Here is a 14678-nt window from a genome sequence, read left to right as displayed (position 1 = left end):
GGCTTGTGCCACCGCGCCCGGCCTTGTTTTTGGATTTTCAGTAGAGATGGGGTTTCATCATGTTGGCCAGGCTGGTCTTGAACTCCTGACCTCAAGTGATCCACCCAGCTTATTGAGGTGAATTTGACATAACATAAATTTAACTATTTTAAGGTGTTCAGTTCATTGGCATTTGGTACCTTCACAGTGTGGGTACCCATCATCTCTATCAAGTTTCAGAACATGCTGATTACCCCAGAAGAAAACCTTGTACTATTAAGCCACTGCGCCCAGCTAATGGTTTTTGTATTTCTAGCAGAGATGGGGTTTCACCATGTTGGCCAGGCTGCTCCTGCACTTCTGACCTCAGGTGGTTCACCCGCCTCGGCCTCCCAAAGTGTTGGGATTACAGGCATGAGCCACTGTGCCCTGCCCATGTTTAACTTTTTTGTTTGTTTGTTTTGAGACGAGTCTCGCTCTGTCACCAGGCTGGAGTGCAGTGGCGCAATCTTGGCTCACTGTACCCTCCGCCTCCAGGGTTCAAGCGATTCTCCTGCCTCAGCTTCCTGAGTATCTGGGACTACAGGCGCCCACTACCACGCCTGGCTGATTTTTGTATTTTAGTAGAGACAGGGTTTCACCGTGTTGGCCAGCATATCTCGATCTCTTGACCTGGTGATCCGCCCACCTCAGTCTCCCAGAGTGCTGGGATTACAGTTGTGAGCCACTGCACCCAGGCCGTGTTTAACTTTTTGAGGAGCGAATATACTGTTTTCTGCAGAAGCTGGACCATTTTACATTCCACCAACAGTGTGCAAGAGTCTCCTCTTACCCATATCCCAACACTTACTTTCCATTTTTTAATTACAGCTCTCCCAGTGGGTGGGAACTAGTAACCCGTTGTAGCACTGATTGGTGTTTTCCTAATGATTCAGATATCAAACATCTTTCCATGTACTTTTTGGCCATTTGTGTATCTTTGGAGATTGAAGTCCTTTGCGCATTGTTTCATTGTGTTGTCTTTTTTATTGTGAAGAGTCCTTTATATATTCTGGAAGCTAGATCCTTATCAGACACATAGTTTGCAAATATTTTCTGCCATCCTGTAGGTTGTCTTTTTCACTTTCTTGATGATGTCTGTTGATGCATGAAAGTATTGATTTTTGATGAAATCCAGTTTATCTGTTTTTTTCTCACTCTTTTGGAATCATATCTGAGAAATGGTATCATTTTACCCCTATGTTTTCTTATAAGAGTTTTATAGTTTAAAGCTTTTACATTTAGTTCTTTGATCCATTTTGAGTTAATTTTTGTGTGCGCTGTAAGGCAGGGATCCAGCTTCATTTTCTTGTATGTGGATGTGTAACTGTTCCAGCACCGTTTGTTAAAAAGAAACTGTGGTCTTGGCATTCTTACTGAAAATCAGTTGGCCCTAGGTGTGTGGGTTACTCCTGGCTTCTCAATTCTATTCCATTGTTACATATATATCCTTGTGCCTGCACTGTCATGTTTTGGTCACTATGGCTTTGTAGTAAGTTTTAAACTTAGGAAGTGTGAGTCCAGCACATAGTAGAAACTTCATATATGCATATTATTCTTTTTATCAACTCATTCATTCATTGAATGACCAATTTATTCCACAAATAGTTTGGTCTGCTCAGTGCCAGGCCCTTTGCTGGATTCCGTGGATGTGAAAACAAATTAAAATAAGGTAGAGTCATCCAACAGTTACAGTTGGGTGCCATACCAGTTTTACTGCAGATATGTACTGGATGCTATGCTGACTCAGCTGTAGGAACAGCGCAGGCTGGGAAGCACCTTGGAGATGAGGCTGTCTGGGTGTAAGAGTCTGTTTCTGGCAGCAGAGACCTGGAGTATGGGAGGCCTGCTTGCTCTGTTAGGATTTGAACTGTATCCTGACAATCATGGGAGGCATTGAAGGATATTTAGGCAGGAAAATGATGCGAAGGGATTTGCATTTAAAAGAGATTATGAGGGGCTGGGCACAGTGGCTCACATCTGTAATCCTAGCACTTTGGGAGGCCTAGACAGGCGGGTCACCTGAGGTGGGGAGTTTGAGAGCAGCCTGGCCAAAATGGTGAAATCCCATCTCTACTAAAAATACAAAAATCAGCTGGGTGTGGTGGTGCACCTATAATCCCAGATACTCAGGAGGCTGAGGCAGGAGAATCGCTTGAACCTGGGAGGGGGAGATTTCTGTGATCTGAGATCGCACCACTGCACTCCAGCGTGGGTAACAGAGTGAGACTCCATCTCAAAACAAAATAAATAAATAAATAAGAGAATAAAATAGATAATTTGGGCAACAGGTTGTTGTTAATTCCCCGCCTTTGTTCTTCTCCTCCAGTACTGTGTTGGCTGTTCTGAATCTTTTGCCTTTTCATGTAAATTTCCGAAACTGTTGCTATCTGTTCTCTGCCTGTTTTATTTTTGTTGTTGTTGTTTGGGTTTTTTTTTTTTTTTTGAGACAGAGTCTTGCTCTGTCGCCCAGGCTGGAGTGCAGTGGTATGATCTCGGCTCACTGCAACCTCCGCCTCCCAGGTTCTAGTGATTCTCTTGCCTCAGCCTCCTGAGTAGCTGGGATTACAGGTACGCGCTGCCACGCCCAGCAAATTTTTGTATTTTTAGTAGAGATGGGGTTTCATCTCTACTGTGGGGTCAGGCTGGTCTTGAACTCCTGACCTCGTGATCCGCCCACCTCAACCTCCCAAAGTGCTAGGATTACAGGCATGAGCCACCGTGTCCAGCCTCTCTGCCTGTTTTTTAAGACTTTTGTCTTTGGAGTTTTGCAGTTTCTCCATGCTGGTTTTCCATATGAATTTCCTTTGATTTCTTCTGTGTAAAATTTGTAGGCCAGGTGGGCACGGAGGCTCACGCCAGTAATCCCAGCACTTTGGGAGACCGGGTGGGTGGATCGCCTGAGGTCAGAAGTTCGAGACCAGCCTGACCAACATGGAGAAACCCCATCTCTACTAAAAATACAAAATTAGCCGGGCGTGATGGTGCATGCCTATAATCTCAGCTACTCGGGAGGCTGAGGCAGGAGAATTGCTTGAACCCGGGAGGTGGAGGTTGTGGTGAGCCAAGATTAGGCCATTGCACTCCAGCCTGGGAAACAGGAGCGAGACTCCATCCCCCCCAAAAAAAAAAAAAAAAAAAAAATTGTAGACCTTCCTTGAGAAAAGTAAAATAAAATTCTAGGCCAGGCGCAGTGGCTCATGCCTGTAATCCCAGCACTTTGGGAAGCTGAGGCGGATGGATCACCTGAGTTAGGAGTTCGAGACCAGCCTGGCCAACATGGTGAAACCCTGTCTCTACTAAAAATACAAAAATGAGCCACGTGTGGTGGCACCCATCTGTAATCCCAGCTACTCGGGAGGCTGAGGCAAGAGAATTGCTGGAACCCAGGAGGCAGAGGTTGCAGTGAGCCGAGATCATGCCACTGCACTCCAGCCTGGGTGACAGAGTAAGATGCCATCTCAAAAAAAAATAACATATAAAATAAAATTCTAAGCCCTGCAACCAACTGGATGGACCCCTCCCCTTCATTATACCCCTCCCTCCCCAACCACCATTAGGCTTTCTTCACTAAGGGCTAAACAGAAACCAACCCTTTTCAAAGACTCCATGCTGCTAATGTGGATTACTGGCTTATCTTCCCAGATACAGATCAAAGACAAGATGAGATTAATGGTTCCTTCACCCTTCCCTGAGAGGTCTGCTTCGTTCTCGTCCTCTGTTTCCTTCTGTCACTTCCTGAAGTCTCACAAGTGCTTACCATTCACCTCACAGCCACCCTCCCCCTTTGAAGGGCCATGTGTAATTACGAAGCCTCCTGAGAACCTCTTGGGACAAAAACAACCACCGATGTGCTTGTGACGCGTGCTTTTCCTGTGGGCATCCGCATGCTGGCTCAGTAGCCCTCACTTGCTTGAGATCCTGAATCTGTGGGTTGGTGTCTTTCGTGGTTGCTGGATAATACTCGGCCGTTATCTTCGGATAGGAATTGCCCCTGGCCCGCTATCTGGCCCCTCTCTTTAGGGACCTCTGGTTGAACATACATGAGGCCTTCTCTCTCCTGCTGTTCCTGATCACTCTTCTGTTCTGTAATTGCTCCTCCTTGTGCTGCGTTCTGGGTAATTTCTTCTGGTCTTTTTTCCAGTTTACTAATATTGTATTCTGTTATAAAGTCCTTCCATTGAGTGTTTCTTTCTTTCTTTTTTCCGAAACACCAACTCGAAACAGACATTGAGTTTTAATTTTTTATTTCTGTACTTTTTATTTCTAGAAGTTCTGTTTGGTTATTTTTCAAGCCTGCTGCATTATTTTTTAATAGTTTTGTATCTTTGATAGTTTTTTTTTTTTTTTTTTTGAGATGGAGTCTCACTCTGTTGCCCAGGTTGGAGTGCAGTGGCACAATCTCAGCTCACTGCAACCTCCACCTCCCTGGTTCAAGCAATTCCCCTGCCACAGCCTCCCAAGTAGCTGGGATTACAGGCACGCACCACCACGCTTGGCTAGTTGTTTGTGTTTTAGTAGAGATGGGGTTTCACCATGTTGGCCAAGACAGTCTCAATCTCCTGACCTCATAATCCGCCCACCTCGGCCTCCCAAAGTGCTGGGATTACAGGCCTGAGCCACTGTGCCTGGCCTTTAATAGCTATTTCAAGTTCGTCTTTTTTTTGTTTCCTTCATTTTTTTTTTTTTTTTACTATACCCCATGCCTCCAAGGTAACAGTTTTTTCATTTTAATTTAAATATAATACAGTTTTACTATGTATCCAAGATTATCTGAAATCTTTTGTGGGTCTCTTTCTTTTGTCTGTTGTTTCTGTTGCTTCTTGCTGGATTGAGCCTGCTTAAAACAAGCCCTGTTAGCTATAAAGGTTTACCTTAGAAAGTCAGGTGTCTTCCTCTGTAACTCTCTCCCTTTTCCATCTGCTCCAAGGCATTAGTTTATATTAATCTTGACTCAAAGTGAAGTTGTGTCCACTTCACCTTGGCCAGTAAGGAAGCAGTGTTTGGCAGATGTTGTTACTCCTAATAGTGCCAGCCAGTGAGTGAAGCTGACCTGAAAGCCTCCCCGGGCTGAGGCAATGGCATGATCACTTAAGCTCAAACCAGAGACAGTTTCACCTTGTGACTGAATGATGTTCGGTGTAGGCCAAATGCCTGCAGACTACTGTTTGAGGACTGGAGTGGTCTACCAGGTGTTTCCTTAGCACCGGAATGTCGCTGGTCACCATCCCAGGTGTAGAGCACGGTGTTAGATACGCTAGATGCCTGCCGAAGTAATAATGGGTGAAACGTATGATCGCCAAGATTTGCTTTTAAATGCTCCAACACCTCCTCCCAGATTCTGGAGGGCTATGAAACAATCAGCTGTGAAAACTGGTAATTCCTAAAGCTGGGTACATGGGGGTTCGTGATAACCTCTCCCACCTTTTTTGGGGGAGAATGTTTGACACTTTAATAAGAACTTGTTGCCTTTTCCTTTTACAGCGTGTTGCAGGCATCTTCCTCAGGCCTGTTTTCTCTGTTCTCCAGGCTGATGTGATGGCAGACAGGGTTCCCCGCTGCCCGGTCTGCACCGGCGTCGTGAAGCCTGACATTGTGTTCTTTGGGGAGCCGCTGCCCCAGAGGTTCTTGCTGCATGTGGTTGACTTCCCCATGGCAGATCTGCTGCTCATCCTCGGGACCTCCCTGGAGGTTTGTCAGCCTGTGCAGGGAAGAGGCTGGAGGGCAGGGGAAGGGAGGGGTACAGAAGTCATCTCATGGGCCCTTCCGGGGCTGGTGCCACTTTCGGAAGGTGAGTGGATTCAGCTGGGGTTCCAGGCTGAGGGAGCAGCAGCCTGTGCGGGAGGCAGGAAGGTAGGAAGCTGCTGGGCTTTGGAGGTGGTATAGGTGCGGGTGAGGCACCACGTGTGAGGAGAAGGGAGGAGGAAAGGGGGCGTTGGGATGAGGTGGAGGGGCAGGCCTCCCAGGTCAGATCAGGCATACTGATGCTGTGCTGGGAGTAGTGATAAATCCAAAGGGACTGGCCCCTGGGGTCAGAGAGGCCTTTGGGGAGTGGAGAGTGGAGCAAGCAGTGCCAGGAGGCTGGTCCTGAAGAAGGTGGAGCTGTGGTCACCTGAGGGACAGCGAGGAGGGGGACTGGACTTGTAGCCTGTGTTGTTTTGGGGATGTGAGAAGGAGGCGTCTGGCTTGGTCTGTAAGGTCAGGGCATTTGCTGGTGAGGCGTGATTTGGGAGGGAGGATGCCCAGCTCGGTTCTGTGCATGTCTCAGGTGCCTGGGAAATGTCCCCTGGATGTGGTCAAGCAGCTGTTCTGTGTCTGCGTCTGAAGCTCAGGAAATTCCTAAAAGCTGTGATGAGTCACGCAGCGTGTGCATGACTGGATATAGGCACCAAGGGCAGAAGGGCCAGAAAGACCTGTGCTCCGAGGGGCCCGGGGCAGCCGCAGGGCCTAGAGCGTGTGTGTGTTCGGCCTTCATTGTATGCTGGGCCCTGCTCCAGTGCTTTGGACATCCACAGTCAGATGTCAGTGTAAGAAGTTACATCGTTTGTGAGGAGATGATTGATGTTCTGGGAAAGATAACAAGTAGGATAGAAAGGCTAGAAGGCTTGGGAACCAGCTGCAGGGTCAAGCCAGGCAGGCGGAGTTGGAGCTAAGAGTTTCCCAAGGTGAGGGGGGTCTGGCAGGGGACACTGCACAGGTGACAAACGGCAAGGAGGTGGGGCGATGTCAGCAGTGACGGGCACGGGCTGGAGCAGAGAAGGAGGTGGGGCACAAGTGTCATCTCATGGGAGGCTGGCGCTGCCTCAGAAGGTGAATGGATTCAGCTTGGGTTCCAGGCCAGAGCCTGGAAGTTGAGAGGACTCCTTTGGGTGCTGGGCTGTGAGCCCACCATGGGGGCAAGACTAGGAGCAGCAGACCCAGCAGGGCCCTTGTAAGTAATCACCGGCTGGCACTGGCTGGGGGCCAGGTAAAGCCAGCAGAGGCTGAGGGGTGCTGGAGTCTGGGTGTGTGTGAATGCAGAGTGGGCGTGCTGGCACGGTGCATGGGAGGGCGTGGATGCCTAAGGACTCCAGGACTGTGGCTGGAGCAGCTAGAAAGACGGAGCCGCCATTTCCTGAGATGGAGAAGCCTGGTAGGTGGATTTGGGGGAGCTCAGGAACTCAGCCTTGTTTCCACGGATTTGAGGATGTACTGCAGACTGGAGGTATTGAGCAGGTGGATATGAGTCTGCAGTCCAAGAAGGCCCAGAGGCAGGAGCTGGGGTGCTGGAGTGAGCAGACAGGAGAGCCCAGGGTGTGGACAGACATGAGAATGCCATGCTAGGCCTAGGATGGAGGGACAGACACAGGAGGAGCAGTCAGAGGGGCCATAGTGGTCAGCAGAGTGTGGGCTGAGACCAGCTGACCGTGCTGGCCACCAGGTGTGGACACTCGGGCCACCAGCCATCTTTATTGTTGAAGTGAAATGAAAATGGCCTTTTTCCTTATTATAAGTGTACCATGTGCGTCTTTGAAAAGATTCATACAGGGCCGGGCACGGGGGCTCACGCTTGTAATCCCAACACTTTGGGAGGCCAAGGCAGGTGGATCACGAGGTCAGGAGATCGAGACCATCCTGGCTAACACTGTGAAACCCCATCTCTACTAAAAAAATAAAAAATACAAAACATTAGCCGGGCATGGTGGTGGGTGCCTGTAGTCCCAGCTACTTGGGAGGCTAAGGCAGGAGAATGGCGTGGACCAGGAGGTGGAGCTTGCAGTGAGCTGAGATCGCGCCACTGCACTCCAGCCTGGGCGACAGAGAAAGACTCCGTCCCCCTCCTCCGAAAAAGAAAAGATTCATACATTATATAAAGATATAAATCAAAGAATCAACTTTTTAATCCCACCAACTGTTAGCATTTTATTCTGTGTCCTCTCAGGTTTCTTTTTTTGTACAAATGCACATGTACAGATGGTAATTTTTAACTAAAAGTTGGACAGCACTGTACGTTCTATTCTGCAGCCTGCTGTTTTCACGTAACAATGTGAGTGCATGAAGATCTGCTGCCTTGTTAATGCTGACAGTTTCCCTTACACGGATATGTGGTTCCACCTGAGAGGCCCATGTCTGTAAACACGCTGCCATCGTGAACTGAACGAGCTGGTGTCACGCCTGGACTCTGTCTCATGTGCTTTGTGGACGAAATATTAATGTGTTTGACTATGGAGTGCCACCCCGGATCCCCTTTAGGTGTGACATAGTATGTGGGGTGTAAACCATATGATCTTTTTTAAAATCTCAAAAATTCTGAAACATATTCAGCCACAAGAGCTGTAACATAGGTTTTGTGGATTTAATACAGTTTATGTAAGCGATTTCTTACTGATGGACAATGACAATAAATAGTATATAATTTTTATATTAAAAGTAACGCCGGGCCAGGCACTGTGGCTCACACCTGTTATCCCAGCACTTTGGGAGGCTGAGGCAGTAAGATTGCCTGAAGCTAGGCATTTGAGACCAGCCTGGGCAGTATAGTCAGACCTCGTCTCTACAAAAAATAAAAAGATAGCCAGGTGCGGTCTGTGTAGTTGCAGCTATTTGAGAGGCTGAGGCAGGGGGATTGCTTGAGCCCAGGAGTTTGAGGTTATAGTGAACTAGGATCATGCCACTGCATTCCAGCCTGGGCAACAGACTGAGATCCCATACTGTAGCGAATATCCCTGTGTGTCGTCCTGATCTACCCATGCAAGTACTCCTGAAGGGTGCAAGTACTCCTGAAGGGTGAGTGCTGATAAATATTGAGAACTTGCCTTCCAGGAAGATGGAACAATTACATTGCCACAAACTGTGTTTTTGTGTAGCCATTTTATCACATCCTCACCAAAACCAAAATCACACAAATCAAATTGGTTAAAAAAATGCATGTGTGTGTGTGGAGGGGGGTGTGGATTTTGCATTTCTGTAGTAAAGAATGAAATTCATCTTTTCTTTTTTTTTTTTTTTTTTTTGAGACGGAGTCTCGCTCTGTCACCCAGGCTGGAGTGCTGTGGCCGGATCTCAGCTCACTGCAAGCTCCGCCTCCCGGGTTCACGCCATTCTCCTGCCTCAGCCTCCCAGGTAGCTGGGACTACAGGCGCCGCCACCTCGCCTGGCTAGTTTTTTGTAGTTTTTAGTAGAGACGGGGTTTCACCGTGTTAGCCAGGATGGTCTCGATCTCCTGACCTCGCGATCCGTCCGTCTCGGCCTCCCAAAGTGCTAGGATTACAGGCTTGAGCCACCGCGCCCGGCCTCATCTTTTCATGTTTATTGGCCAGTTGTGTTTCCTCTCTTTGGATTGTATATTTGTATCTCTTGCTCATTTTTCATTGGGTCATTGTAAATTAGCAATAGAGATTAGTTTTAAATTTAATAGAAATTAATATAATATAAATCAATTTTAAGGGTAATATACATTTCTTTTTTTTTTTTGTTTTGAGACAGAGTCTCGCTCTGTCTCCCAGGCTGGAGTGCAGTGGCACGATCTCGGCTCACTGCAACCTCCACCTCGCAGGCTCAAGCCATTCTCCTGCCTCGGCCTCCCTAGTAGCTGGGACTACAGGTGCGTGCCACCATGCCCAGCTAATTTTTGTGTTTTTAGTAGAGACAGGGTTTCACCATGTTGGCCAGGCTGGTCTTGAACTCCTGACCTCAGGTGATCCACCTGCCTTGGCCTCCCAAAGTGCTGGGATTATAGGCATGAACCACTGTGCCCGGCTAATAGAAATTTCATTATAAATTAACATTATAAATTAGTTCATAGGCCGGGCGCGGTGGCTCAAGCCTGTAATCCCAGCACTTTGGGAGGCCGAGACGGGCGGATCACAAGGTCAGGAGATCGAGACCATCCTGGCTAACACAGTGAAACCCCGTCTCTACTAAAAAAAAATACAAAAAACTAGCCGGGCGAGGTGGCGGGCGCCTGTAGTCCCAGCTACTCGGGAGGCTGAGGCAGGAGAATGGCGTGAACCCGGGAGGCGGAGCTTGCAGTGAGCTGAGATCCGGCCACTGCACTCCAGCCCGGGCGACAGAGCGAGACTCCGCCTCAAAAAAAAAAAAAATAAAAATAAAAAATAAAAAATAAAAAAAAATAAAAATAAATTAGTTCATACATTATATGTTTATAAATGAGTTTATCAATTAGCAATATAAACTATTATCATATGTTATAAATATTTTTGCAGTTTATGATGAGAGGTTTTTAAAAATTTTTAATTTTCTACATAGTAGTTTTATGTAGATACTGATGTAATAGTATTTACATAGTCAGATCTGTCATTTTCCTTTGCCTTATCTGACTTCAGTTTTCACACCTAAAATGTTTTTCCCTATCCTTACTTGTAAACCCTCAGTTTTCTTCAAGAACTGTTTTGTTTACATTGAAACCTTTAATCCATTTGAATTTTTTTTCAATGGGAGGTAGGAATGGAGCATTTTCCTCCCAGATAATGAGCCAGTTTTAATGCCATTTATTAATGTGTCCATTTTTTACCTTGTTCCTCTTAAAAGACGCTTTGAGAGGTGTATGGAGAAGCCTGATGGCATCGAGCTAGGCCTCTCTAGAGGCTGGGTGGTGAAGACCATGGAGAGACGTAACCGTAACTCCTGCTCGGGGCACCAGCTTCTCTGGGTGCCCGATGCTGGTGGTGGCTGTCACTGCGAGCAGGGCTAGCCAGAGGAGCTGGACGAGTCTGTGCTGTCGTCCCTCTGCGGCATGCTGGGAGACAGCGAGCTGGGGAGGACAGGGAGAACAGAACGTGCTCACAAAGAGGAGGTAGGAAGGTTGGATCCCTGATGAGCCTTGGAACGGAGGTGGGGAGAAGCAAGGACGTGTGGAAGCAGCAAAAAGTGGAAGAGAGGGAGGCTGAAGGGAGGAAACAGAGTCACTGAGGCCAAGCAGCAGGAGCTCAACTGAAGAAATGAGATTGGTGGTGGGTTTTCCGTATATCGCCGGGTCTGACTGCCAGTCTGCTGCTCCTCCAAGGCCTCAGTGGCTGTGGCACGAAACATCCTGCGGGGCTTGTAGGGTGGACACTGAACCCTCACATTTGGGCCATTTTTCAGGTGGAGCCTTTTGCCAGCTTGACCGAGGCCGTGCGGAGCTCCGTTCCCCGACTGCTCATCAACCGGGACTTGGTGGGACCCTTGGCGTGGCGTCCTCGCGGCAGGGACGTGGCCCAGCTGGGGGACATGGTTCACAGCGTGGAAAGGCTAGTGGAGCTTCTGGGCTGGACAGAAGAGATGCGGGACCTTGTCCAGCGGGAAACTGGGAAGGTACAGACTGCTGAGGAGGACCATCCAAGGGGCTGCCCTCCTCACTGCTCTAGGGTGTGGTCTACCTCGTATGGAACCCCACTGGCTAACACAGTAACAGTCATAACCGATGATGCTGTGAATCCTGCACCAGGCGCTACCTGGACCTGATTGGGTATTACTTTCAATACCTCCATTTAGAGATGAAGAAACAGATGCTAACAGGCCAAGCAGGGACACGGTCCAGACACTCAGGGCTGATGAGTCTACACTCTTAACAGACTATAAGCATTACCTTCACTCCCTAAAGTAAAGCAGCCAACAGTGTTCCTCTAAGGCCTGGTATGTGATTCTGAGATGATACGGGTTAAAGAACTTTGAGAAGCTAAAGTTCTCTGCATCTGTGTGGGATGAAGGCTACATTAGTGATGCTTTTCGGAAGTAATTGGTATGAGAGCCATTGATCGATTATAATCCGCGGAGGAAAGCCAAAGAGGCTTGATGCTTTCTTTCTAAGAGATTCCAAACCGCCTGTAAACCAGTGAAGTTACAGAAAATGCAGTTTCCCATGAGAATCATGTAGCATGTGTAGCCTTGATATTAAGGGTTTTCAGTGGGAGGTAGCATTAAGCATTTCAAGTCCAGCGTTATGATTACAGGTAGATGTGACACTGTCCAAAGGGGATTTCACCAGTGTGTTAGTATGTTCTCATGCTGCTAATAAAGGCATACCTGAGACTGGGTCATTGATAAAGGAAAGAGGTTTAACGGACTCACAGTTCCATATGGCTGTGGGGGCCTCACAATCACAGTGGAAGACAAGGAGGAGCAAAGTCCCGTCTTCCACGGCGGTGGGCAAGAGGACGTGTGCAGGGGAACTGCCCTTTCGAAAACTGTCAGATCTTGTGAGGCTTACTCACTACCACAAGAACAGCATGGAAAAGCCCCGCCCCATGATTCAGTTACTTCCACTTGGCCCCATCCTGGACCCATGGGGATTATTACAATTCAAGGTGAGATTTGGGTGGGGACACAGCCAAACTGTATCAACCAGAATATATCACAATTGATGCTCCTCTTGTCTTCCAAGGCAGATGTCTTAGGAAATCCTGATCCTTTTTCCTCGTCCACAGCTGTGGCTGCCTCATGGCTCAGGGCCATGGGGTCAGTACTCTCCTTACCTCCACCAGTCCGAGACCTCCAACCTCTGGTCGCAGGCTGATTTTTTACCAATCATGGTCACTTCATTATGGTAGCAGGGAACCCAGCTAACAAACGAGGCTTAAACACTGAGAGGCGAGTGCCTCCTGGCCAGCTCACAAGGCAGCAGAGGTCTTAGATCAGTCCAGCAGGCTTTTTTGAGGGAGCCTTTTCCTGCTCTGACTTCCTATTTTCTTTTTTTTGTAACGGAGTTTCACTCTTATTGCCCAGGCTAGAGTGCAGTGGCGCGATCTCGGCTCACTGCATCCCTGCCTCCCGGGTTCAAGTGATTCTGCTGCCTCAGCCTCCTGAGTAGCTGGGATTACAGGCGCGCACCACCATGCCCGGCTAATTTTTGTACTTTTAGTGGAGACGGGGTTTCACCATGTTAGTCAGGCTGGTCTCAAACTCCTGACCTCAGGTGATCCACCCGCCTTGGCCTCCAAAGTGCTGGGATTACAGGTGTGAGCCAGCATGCCTGGGCCCAACTTCTGTTTTCATAGAAAAGCAGATTGTAATTCTGGTAGCTCCTGTGGGGTTTTGGAAGTGGCCCAACAGGATTTGAACTGTATAATGTAGTTTCACACAAATTTATGTAAAATGGGTTATGACTTTTTGTTTTTTAAATAATTGCTATCCAAGGGGTTACTTTTCCAAATAGCGGATGGTTTTAAGCACACGAGCATCAGTACATCTTGATTTGGGCACTTCAGGTCCCTTAGAAGGAGGCTCTCCGTTTAGCCACCCTGCTCTGCCCAGGCCTGCTGGGATCCTCTTAGCCTGCACAGCAGCAGTATTTGCAGAAAGCAGCTTGTTTTGTGAGATATTTTGCATGTTTGCAGCTAGATCTGTTTGACCAGAGATCTGCTGGCCTGCCTGGGTGTGTTAAGAGATAGCTGATACCCTCTGTCTTCTGTGTTCCAGCTTAATGGACCAGACAAATAGGATGATGGCTGCCCCCACACAATAAATGGTGACATAGGAGACATCCACATCCCAAGTCTGACGAGACCTCATGGCTAATTTTGGTCAAACCAGAATATGTGAACTGAGTGGACACCGGCGGCTGCCCCTGGAATGCCTTCTCAGGCCGTGAGCTGCGCTGACTGGTAGGGCTGTGTTTACATTCAGGGCCGCCCTGTCACATATACAAAGGAACTGCCTGCCTGCCTGTTTGCTGTGTTGAACTCTTCACTCTGCTGAAGCTCCTAGTGGAAAAAGCTTTCTTCTGTGACCCTGTTGAACTGAACAGACCGACTGGAATCCCAGACCGAGTTTGCTTTCTGTGCCCAGGCGAAGGGCAAGCTCAGCGTCTGTTGGTTAGAAGATCCAGACTTGGGCCAAGCAGCCCCCAGCCCTCTTCATGTCCCCAAGTGTAGTCCTAAGGCCCTAGTGCTGCACTTCTAGCATGTCGGTCTCCTTTCGTAGGGCTCTTTTTAATGAGAGAAAATCTGTTCTTTATTTCCAGCATGAAATACATTTAGTCTCCTCAGAGGGACTGCAAGGGTTGACATGAGTTGGAAAAAGGGAACCCTGGAGCACATGGCGTCCCCTCTGTGGGAACAGTCTGAGGACTGAAGGCATGTGTCCCTGGGTTTATTGGAGATGGCCCAGCTCCTCCCTCTGAAGGTGGTCACATTCTGTTGATTCTCCATACTCAGCCTCTCCTCCAGAAACAGATCTGTTCCAGAACATTCCAGCACTTTCTATCTGGTCTCCTGTCCCCACACTAGCCCCCCTCCCCCAGGGCTTCCTCCAGTGACAGAGCTCATCTCTGAGACAGGGAAGGCATTACTCACTTCAAACCAAGGTGAGTCCTGGTCACCTGCTGGATTGTGACATACGAGGTAGAATCCACTGAGCTCCCACTTCTGCACAGGCTCCTTCTCCTGGGGCAGCACCAAGCCCAGCTCTGATGGCTCGCCTTGTCAGGCACCAGCTGCTTCCTCCTGGGCTCTTACCCACATGCACATCCTCCTTCCTAGCATCAGATTACCTGCATGTTTCCCCAGACAAAAGCACTTCCCACTTGCCTACCCTGGGCTGAGCTGATGGGAATAGATTTAATGACAGTGACTCCCAGGAAGGGGGTCCTGTGACTTTGCTCTGGTAAGAACAAAAGGTGGAACTGGTGACCTAGGAAAAGTGTTGAATTCTAAAAAGAATGAAATTAGTTTCTAACTCTA

At 48.3% G+C, this 14678-nt stretch overlaps 1 protein-coding gene across 4 annotated transcripts in view; it reads left to right on the top strand.

Moving 5' to 3' along the window:
* SIRT3 (sirtuin 3) overlaps positions 1–14678 on the top strand; it is a 23352-nt gene extending 8674 nt beyond the window's left edge. For 2 of the 4 annotated variants that reach the window (XM_033207717.1, XM_033207715.1), the window contains exons 5-7: positions 5548–5709; positions 11104–11313; positions 13417–14678. In XM_033207717.1, the coding sequence (XP_033063608.1) occupies positions 5548–5709; positions 11104–11313; positions 13417–13437 (393 nt within the window). In that variant the 3' untranslated portion in view covers positions 13438–14678. Of the gene's footprint in view, positions 1–5547; positions 5810–11103; positions 11314–13416 lie in introns of all 4 variants that reach the window. The other 2 variants (XM_033207714.1, XM_033207716.1) reach the window with 2 other exon arrangements.

This window comes from Trachypithecus francoisi, unplaced genomic scaffold (genome assembly GCF_009764315.1).
Source record: "Trachypithecus francoisi isolate TF-2019V2 unplaced genomic scaffold, Tfra_2.0 Lachesis_group8, whole genome shotgun sequence".
NCBI lineage: Eukaryota > Metazoa > Chordata > Mammalia > Primates > Cercopithecidae > Trachypithecus > Trachypithecus francoisi.
This window is presented reverse-complemented; position numbering and strand designations above follow the sequence as displayed.